The following is a 9,518-nucleotide window of genomic DNA, read 5'->3' as shown; positions in this document are numbered from 1 at the left end:
CCGGTTCAAGGCTTTTGGAAACTTGCCTTTCTTGCTCTGTTTAATTCCTTTTTGGACTAAACTTCTTTCCAAGTCCTATGCACGAAATTTTCTATATTTTCAGAGGGATTAGGACATTCGAAACTCTATATAAACCTTGATAGTCATCTAAATTTATTCATGACTTTAAGGAACATCAATTCTATATTTTGAGAAAGCCTTTAGAGAAAGAAAATTTAAAAAATCAAATTTGATTATTCTGAATGAATTTTTGAGAGCACACATATATTTTCATGAGTGATTTAGTAGTGTTGTTCTCTATCTCATCGGAAAATTCAGAGATTCCGAGAAAAAACATAATTTAATTCTTCTAAATCGAGTTCAGATCTTGAAGAACAGAAGTAAAAGAGACCACACTTTGAAAGGATCAGAGCATTCGAAGAGTGTTATCTGATCTACCTGCTACTCTTCTATAAAGATCAAGCATAAGCCTGAGGTCAAGTTGCTGTTAGACGGAACATTGCAAAGCCAGATGATTGTTAACAATTGGTGTTTGATAAAACGATAGGGTGTGAGCCAGAGTATGTACTTTGTTTCAAACATAGTGAATCGTTTTACTTTGGGCTAAACAGTCCACAAAGTTTTTCCCATACAAACAGTTAAAAATCCTGGTACAATCTCTCTAACCTTAACTTGCTTTACTTTTCAGTATTTATATTTATGATTGTAGATGGTTAATTGATCATATAATTTAATCAATTATAAATTGAGTAAGTTGACCTAAAAATCATATCTAGATCGTTAAAGGAGTTAATAACGACTAAAATTAACTAATAGCTTCCGCACCCCGCTTTAACACCGTTTTCACAACTTCTAGCAAACACATTTATTCTCTACCATTTCCAAAAGACTAAGAGTTCCACAAAAAAAAAAAAAAAAAAAAAAGAAGCAACCACGAAGTGCCATAAGAAAAGAACCACAAAAGATTAAATGGAAGCAAGCTTGCCTCCAAATTCCATCCAAAGCCGCCTTGACTCTTCAAGAGAGTCAACTGCTCTGGCCTTAGCATCCTCAAGCTGAGGGAGTTCATTAACCAGGCTTTCCCAATCCTTTTTGAAAGGCTCAGACTCAGTAAGAATGGCACTTGCTGTTTTATCCAACTCAAACTCTTCATGTTCAATTTGTTCCAATTCTTTCTGAATCCTGTTCAGCTCCACGGTCAGTACCTCTTTTTGATTTGCAAGCTTCTCAGCTTGTTCTCTAATCTCTGGATAAGGCTCCAATGCAAGTTGGAAATCTTCAAAAGCCTTATCTCTAAGCTTCACCTTCCTCTCACACTCTGCAATGGATGAAGAGCTTGAATCCACATTGGAGACAATGAATTGGAGTTGATGCTGCAGCTTGTTCAAAGAAATCTTGATACTCTCAGTAAATCCAGAATGCTTCTTGAGGGTGTTCAGAGTGCTGGCCAGATTTTGATGGAAATACACTACCTTTTCCACATCTTGAGAGAGGTATGACAGTAGCTGCTCTTTGGCTGGCATGATGGTTTCATCTGAAGGACCAGGAAGCATGAGCACACTAGCACTTGATGTTGATGTACTTGAAGATTTGGTGGCTTTGATCATTTTGTATAAATCTTCCAAGGCTGGAAGGGCTCTTCTTTTCATCATAAAAGGTGCCGAAGTTGTCAAAGAACGTGTAGCCTGAGAAGATTTGAACGTGAGTCGTTAGAAAGAAAGAAGGCGAAGTTTAAATTCGAAAAGACTTGCCTCTAGGATGGAAGGTGCTGGGCCAGTGGAAGTTCCAATGGGACCAGAAGGGATTGAAATTCCAATAGTGGGAGCTGGAAATGGCAAACTATTTCCACCTTGACTAGCCAAACTTTCCATAATAGAGGCTTGAAGGGCTATATCTTCTCCTTGTACAACTTGTTGGTCCAAATGAATGTTAAGAAGATTGTGTCCCATGGAAGGGCCCTGTGGATCAAGAATGAAAAAAGAATTTTAAAACACTAAATATTTTGGTCAAAAGAGAAAGAGTGATAAGGGGGTTACCAAAACAATCTCTGTAGACACCTTTTTCTTCTTCAGCTTTGGGGAATCTTGGGGTAAATTGAAGTCTTCAGTTTTTTCCAAATCAGAGATAATCTTTCTTTCGACCCTTCCAGTTGTTTTTTCGGAAGGGCTGCGCTTCTTGAGGGCTTTACTGGAATGCTGGGTAATAGGAAGATTCTTAGAAGCACTTTCTTTTCCACCTGAAAAGTCTTCATCATCGGAAGAGAAGAACTGGGGTTTGAATTCTTTCTTAACAGTGAGGAGGTCCTGGATAAGGAAGTGTAAGTAAAAGCCAAAAGTTGGAAAGCAGATAAAATCATGTTGGAAATACCTGAGAACGTCTCTCTTTTCCTTTGGCCTTGTATAAAGCATCTTCTCCTCCTTCCAATATTTCCACTTCCTCTTCTTCAATTTCTTCCTCCTCATCCTCACCATCACTGGAGGAAAGGCCATCATTGCTAACATCACCACTTTCGGCCACACCTTCAACCTTGCTTGGTAATTTAATGGTTTTAGTACCTCCCTCATCATTTTCGCTCTCTTCTAGAATATCTTCATCCTCATCTACCAGCAAAGAGAACAACAGTTTCAATATAGGAAGTAATAAACAAAAGAAAAATGAAATCTCAAGTTTTCAAGTTTGGCCCGGGTGGAAGAAACATAGGCAGTCCACAATGTATCAAACTCAATGGTAGACTGAGGCCTACTTGTTTGGCCTTTGAACTGAAAAGCCAATCTTTCAGACGATTGTCCCCCAATGCAACTTGGAATGTCCCTCTTCAAATAAAAACAATCAGTGGCATTTATTTCCAGCTTCTCTAGCATACGAACTTCATCAGGTAATTTCCTTACACGAGTCTCTGAAATGTCAAGTACTTTTAGTTTCTTCATATTGCCAATGGATCGACCTATTTCATTCAAACATGCACAACCTCGAAGAATCAGTATCTCTAAGAGTGCATGTGTTGATAAGTCCGGAGTTCTCCTTATAGAACAATACGCAAGTTTCAGAACTTTCAAATTTTTTGCCGTCTGTTGAAAAACAAAACAGCCCAAAAAGATCAATTTGCAACAATGATATGATGGGAGAGAACAAAGAAATGTAAAGATATTCTACAAGACCTTGATCTGACTCCAACCCCCCCAGTCTTCTGTGACGTCACTGTATGATAAATCAAGAATGACTAGATTCTTCAAATGAAAATTGGCGGGTTTAAATATTGAAGGACAACCACGCCAATTAAGCCATCTTAAATTTGGAAGAAGATCCTTAAAATCCCCAACAAGTTCTGCACCATACATTTGGAGATACCTTAACTTTATTAGCTTCACAAATTCCTTATTTGTAAAGCGAGGTTGAGATCCTAATTCAAAGTCAAGGCTCAGGGCTTCAACCATTTCTGTTCCCTGCGAATGGAAAACCTTAAATAAGTAAGCAACGTATTCTAAAACATAACAATAAACTATTCACAAATCAACGTAGTCCATGGCAGCAGCATAGAAAACAATAGCTTGGAGACTAAAAGAAAAGAAAAGAAAAGAAAAAATAGATCGTTTAGCCCTAAGGGGAGAAGGTGGCCCTTCTAGTTTCATCCATATTTCATCCATACAAATCATTGTTGTATAAGACTGCCAAACAGAAGCAAAGAAAGCAGAATGACATCAAATAATTTACCAAATGCAAATCAGTGCTTCAACCTCTTTTTTCCCCCTGAAATTGGAAAACCTTAACAATAAGTAAACAACCTCTTAAGGCCATATTATGGAGTCTAACAAAAGTATGACTGTTAGCAGCTATTTACATCTGTTTTAGTTAAAAATATTTATTATTTTTTCAACTTCATTTCAATGATTTCTAATTTCTAAAACATAATAAAAAATTATTTATTAGTAAATGTAGACAACTATAACAGCATCATAGAAAACAATAGCTTGAAGATCAAAAGATATTTATTAGCTCTAAGGGGAGTAGGTGGACCTTTTTGTTCCAACTATACAACCATTTCATTGAACATCACCAAAGCAGATTGAGACCAACTTATTTACCAAATGTAAATCATGTAAAATATATTTAATTTGCATAAATAAACTGACAGCACATAAGACTCCTATGAAACAATATGGTGTGGAAGAAAATATGAAACAAACTGAATTAGGGAAGAAAAATTAAAGACAAAAATTAACTTTCACAGAAAAAGAAAAAAAGAAAAGAAAAAGGAACTTCCATGAACCCAATTTTGTGTTTACATGTAATACAAGAGATGACATGCATAAGGATGAAGAAAAGGGGCTAAAATTTGGTGCGCACAAATCTTACCCCCCGTTGTTTCAGTATGACCAAGGCCTCCTCGTGATCCCATAGTCTGCTACGCTTTCCTGGATCAAGGAAATCTTCTTTACGGACAATTTCCATACCGAGAACTCTTAACTCGTTTTGCATCCATAACACATTATCATCTCCAATTTTTACCAAAGACATGAGACAAAGGACATTAATTTCTGTCTTTGTATCATAGCCACAATCATTCCACATGTAAAATGCATATGACTTATCCATTCCGATAAAAAGACATGCGATATCAAGAAATATTTGTTTTTGTGCATCGTTTAATGCTTGATAACTTATCATCCACTTTTTTGAGACTTGATCATCTGGTATTTTCTCCAACTCTATCAGTGTTTCTTTCCATGATTTTAAGTCCTTGTCAGATAAAAATGAACCTATAACTTCAAGAGCAAGAGGAAGACCTGCAGCAGTGGATACAATTTCTCTAGAGATACTATCATATGCTTCTGGTGGAAACTTACTTCTAAAGGCATGCATACTGAAAAGTTGAAGAGCTTGTTCGGAGTCCATGAATGGGGGTTCATAAATCCCATTAACTTCAAGAGCCCCTAAAACATGTTTGTCTCTAGTTGTAACTATGATTCTACTTCCTGGACCAAACCAAATGCAGTTCCCGACGAGACAATCAAGTTGTGACCTTTCAGTAACATCATCAAGAACAAGGAGAACTTTCTTTCTTAGAAATCTACGTTTAATCATGTCGATTCCACTATTAACATCAGCAATGTCAGGACGCAAATTTAAAGTTTCAGTAAGAAGCTGTTTCTGCAAACTCACAAGACCATTGTGTTGTTTTGCTGATTCTCGAACATTTTCAAGGAAGCTACAACAATCAAAATTTTGAATGAGTTTGTTGTAGATGACCTTGGCAATAGTTGTCTTGCCAATACCACCGATGCCACATATACCGACAATTTGTACATCATTGGAGCTAACATTTAGTAATGCCATCATTACATTTACATGATGATCGATTCAAATCAACTTGTCAGTTAAAAACATGTAATTCCTCTTCAACTCTAACAACACTGCTTGAACAATCATCTTTATAGGTTCTCCCTCATGCCTGATTGATGTGAAGGTGGAAAATAGAACAAATAATTAGTGCTTTGAAAGATATTAAAGTAAACAATAAAACTCCATTTTGATTATGAAGAAAATAGTGTTGATAAGTGAAAATAATGAAAAGACAATAAATTTTGTTGCAAGTATTCGGTTAAGATGGAACATTTATTTGAAAGTTATAGGAGAATACCATTTATGATTTGAAAAACATGAAAATCCACTTGAGAATAATACTTTCTGTGCTTTTTTACAGGAATGCTTTGGTAGTTAATTATGAGATTGAAGGACTACTCATCTTCCCAAAAATTCTCCTTTTTTCTTGATATCTTTAGTAATCAAAAGTTGAAAATTTTCTATTTCCTGGACTTTTCATCAAACAAACTAAGCATAAACAAAAAGAAGTGGAAAATTTTTGGTTATTTATTCGGACTTTTGGTTATAATGACTAATTTAACTGAATTTAAGTCATTCGAGTGACTAGCTAAGTCACAAAACCAAGAATCTTCAAAATTCTTGTTTCAATTTTGTTTATGCTCCCCTAGTATAATTTTTTATTTTGATCAAACCCACCAAATGACAGAAACTTTAAATAGATTTTCATCCATTTCCTCAATAGACACAATCCAGGGTTTAAATATAATTTTATTCCATGTATGTGAAATTTGTACATTATGATATAAAACAAATAAGGGGCTTTGGCAGGAATGTATTACCCATGAAATTCTTCTGTATTCAGATGCCAGCCGCTCAATGCTCCAACCTCCCTCAGTGCCTCCTTCCATTCATTAACAGTACTTTCACTGAATAGTCTCTCGTGCTGAAGGAAGGCCTCCCCGTAACTCCCATATTGATGCCGCACCTCTGATGGTTCGACATCGTAGAAGATGGGTAGAATCGGTCGTCCCGTAGTTCTCCTGCACTCCACCATCTTAGCGAGCTCACGGAGGCACCATTTACTGGAAGCATAGTTTTTGGATAAGATTGGGATCGAGATCTTCGATTCTGCGATTGCTTTGATGAGTTCAGCGCCGATCTCTTTTCCTATGCTGGGCTCGTAATCGTCCCGAAAGGGTCGAACACCTACATCGACGAGAGCGAAATATAGGTGATCTGTGAAGTTTATGCGAGTGTCTGAGCCTCTAAAACTCAAGAAGACGTCGTATTCGGCTCCTGGAAGGGACCTGGATGAAGAAAAGGGCAAAAAAGGGCTTGCATCAAACTCCATTTAGGATAGAGAAGAAACCGATCGATCAGGTCTCTCTCTTTTCCCTCACTTTGGAGTTCGTCAATGGATTTGCGAAGCTCCTCCTCAGATCTCCCAACCAACAACAATAGAGAAGAAACCCAACTTCAGTTCTCTGAGTCAGCTCTATTCAACGAATATTTAAAAGACAAAATGGAGACAACTTTTTCCTACCAATGAACTTTTCTCAGTCCTGGGACCCATCTCTTCTACTCCTGGAAGACCAAAAAATAAAATAAAATAATAATAATAAAATAGAGTTAAACAATTGAAATATATATCGGCAAGGATTATAAATAAATCATTTATCTCTTACTTATTTAAAATTTATCGATGCAAGACTCGACTAAATACTCCCCTATGCATATTGTTAAACTTAAATGATTCACCCTATATCTATGTTATAATACTTTCAATTCTTGCTTGACATGACTGGATCTAAATGGAACATATCAAATTGATTAATTTGATTGGAAAATGGGCTTGCTAAAATGTATCAAACTATAACTGAAAATTGATCAACCTTATTGGAAGATGAAGAATAAAGACAAAAATAGGGCTGTGAGGAATTTCATGTTGGAAATTTTAAATAAATAAAATTATTTTTGTGGTTCAAAATGTTATATCTTTCAAATTTAGATTTCAATGTAATTATTAATATTTGATGGGATAGAGTTATATTTATCAATTTTACTTGACAATACAATTTTATACTTTTGGATTGTGATTTTCAATTTATTTGGCCGAATTTTGTAATTGTCAAAACTTGCATAATTATACAATTTTGGCGTGATTTATTTTAGTGTACAAGAAGGAAAGACTAAAATAGACCTAACCAGTATTATTATATCAATGGCATCTCACTATATACTAGTCATGTTCGTTATCATCGGGCTGCCTTAATTAAGCCAAAAAATAATTGAAAAACCTATTGGACTCGTGACAACTATGCAACAGCTTTGAACCCAAGGAGAAAATTGCTACAATTTTGAAGTGTTTTATAGGAGGGAGTAAACATCTAGCAAAAATATTAAGTTGTAAAATTTGAATCAATGAAAATAATGATACACCAAACGCCACTCTCTCTCTCTCTCTCTCTCTCTCTGTCCATCTTTAATTCAAATCGCAGCTTGTACAGAATTTATTTTGAATTTCATAATATACTCTTCCTACAAAAATAAAAATAAAAATAAAGAAGAAGAAGAAAAAGAAAAAAGAAAGAAACATCTCTTATGCACCATATAAGCAACCGGAACATTGTTTATTGTGCAGCTTCAGTTCTATCTCCAGTTCTTAACACCGGCCGGTTTCTGCACGTAGTTCAGTTTTTTCAATCTCAACTCTGTTACCTATAAAAATAAAGGCAAAATGTAAATAAATAGGCTGCATATCATGCCTCAAGCTCAATTACTTTAACTAAACGAAAAAAAGGAAAGAAAATAATAATAACTCATTGTCAAAAATAACCAACCTTTTAACCATTGAACAGTCTTAATTTCATTTGTTTCTCATAAACATCATTTTAGGCAATCTAAATTTCCTAGCTTCTGATAGGCAGCCTTTTAGGCAACAAATAATCCAATTTTTATATTCGGATAACTCTCTAAGTATCAAACAATCTAAGGAATTTGAAAAATTACTTAACTAACTTCACATAGTCTAACATTGAATTTCAACCACCACTTACACTTAAAATGGTTTGACCTTTTGGTTTTTGCAAACCACCAAAATAAGCTTGGAAACATCTAATTATTGGCTTTAGAAGGTTGAAAATAATTTTTTGCTCACATTTCAGTTCGGAGATGTTACGTGGGTTAAGGTTACAAGCCATACATGATGAAACCAGAGAGCAACAAGAGAACAAACATGTTGCTATGACCCATGCTCATTTGAGAGATCATAATATGACTTGCTCTTGAGTACTGATTATAATTGAAGACTTACTAGAAGCATATAGTTTCTGGACAACTTATTTAAAAATCAACTACACCAAATCCAGGTCCTGCACGTCATGGTCACATTATACAACATTCATGGCTTTTGTTTTTTTCCTAAGCAAAAACCAAACTACGAGAAGATTATCCAGTGTGTCAATATTTGATTGTTGAGTTATGAGACCATTTTCCCTTTTCTTTTTGTAGTAGCAATTTCCATACCTGTTCAGGTTATTGACAACCAACGTTTGAATGTTTCATAATGTTTCGAACCATAACCTGAATTGATAAACACACTCTTAAAAGACAAACAATAAATCACCAGCCAAATAATAATACTAATAAATTGAAAAAAAAAAAAAAAAACATACAGTCCAACAGTCTGGAAGAAAAATTATTGTCCTCCAAGACACTACTTGGAAAATATTTTATAGGGTTTTAATCATATAAGATGTAACATTTATAAGAATGTTAAAGGAGAATACCATTTCTTGATGAGCAGCGATAGAGAAACCAAAGGTTTCTACCGAAAATAACACCGAATTTGACGTGGCCATAGCCATGTCACACAATTTCACTACGCGTAAGACGCTAACTTCTTTTTCTCTCTTTTCCTCTTCGTTTTTCTCTCATGTTCTTCATCAACTGTTCTTATCTATCCTCTCTCTCTCTCAATCTAGTGGTCAAATTTCTCAAGATTAATTCTAGTTTGGGACTGGTGCAAACCTTTGGATGGAACGTATACACATATTAAAGTTTCTGTTTGATTTTTATGGATACAAAATTTGAAAGACAGAAACAAAAGTTGTAGGTTTTTTTTTTTATTTTTTTATTATTTTTATTTTATACCTTATGTATTGGCAAAAAATGAAGAAATTTTAATTTTTTATTTT

General features: G+C 35.0%; 2 protein-coding genes across 2 annotated transcripts; both read right to left on the bottom strand.

Annotated features, from left to right (window-relative positions):
- Window positions 1-684: 684 nt before the first annotated feature.
- On the bottom strand, window positions 685-6,678 carry LOC132284008 (disease resistance protein TAO1-like). The gene is made up of 8 exons (XM_059786070.1): window positions 6,162-6,678; window positions 4,354-5,449; window positions 3,159-3,443; window positions 2,744-3,068; window positions 2,368-2,600; window positions 2,037-2,303; window positions 1,752-1,958; window positions 685-1,685 (listed from the first exon to the last, which is right to left on the bottom strand). The coding sequence occupies exons 2-8, from the start codon at window positions 5,335-5,337 to the stop codon at window positions 966-968; spliced, it is 3,021 nt and encodes a 1,006-aa protein (XP_059642053.1). The 5' UTR covers window positions 5,338-5,449; window positions 6,162-6,678; the 3' UTR covers window positions 685-965.
- Window positions 6,158-6,673, bottom strand: LOC132281682 (disease resistance protein L6-like). The gene has a single exon (XM_059783360.1). It carries the CDS (start codon window positions 6,671-6,673, stop codon window positions 6,158-6,160), a length of 516 nt encoding a protein of 171 aa, XP_059639343.1.
- Window positions 6,679-9,518: the final 2,840 nt, after the last annotated feature.

This window comes from Cornus florida, unplaced genomic scaffold (assembly GCF_030987335.1).
Source record: "Cornus florida cultivar Cherokee Brave unplaced genomic scaffold, ASM3098733v1 CherokeeBrave_3.0.0_Hap2_Chr11, whole genome shotgun sequence".
In the NCBI taxonomy this organism is placed as follows: Eukaryota; Viridiplantae; Streptophyta; class Magnoliopsida; order Cornales; family Cornaceae; genus Cornus; species Cornus florida.
The sequence above is the reverse complement of the archived record's forward strand: the minus strand, read 5'-3'. Positions and strand labels throughout refer to the sequence as shown.

What these genes read in the sequence shown, in the direction of transcription:
- LOC132281682 (XM_059783360.1), bottom strand. Translation starts at nt 6,673, where the DNA reads ATGGAGTTTGATGCAAGCCCTTTTTTGCCCTTTTCTTCATCCAGGTCC.
- LOC132284008 (XM_059786070.1), bottom strand. Translation starts at nt 5,337, where the DNA reads ATGATGGCATTACTAAATGTTAGCTCCAATGATGTACAAATTGTCGGT. An exon ending in GGGGTTGGAGTCAGATCAAG is followed by an intron (nt 3,069 to 3,158) that starts GTCTTGTAGAAT and finishes GTTTTTCAACAG; the next exon opens with ACGGCAAAAAATTTGAAAGT. An exon ending in GAAAAGAGAGACGTTCTCAG is followed by an intron (nt 2,304 to 2,367) that starts GTATTTCCAACA and finishes TTCCTTATCCAG; the next exon opens with GACCTCCTCACTGTTAAGAA.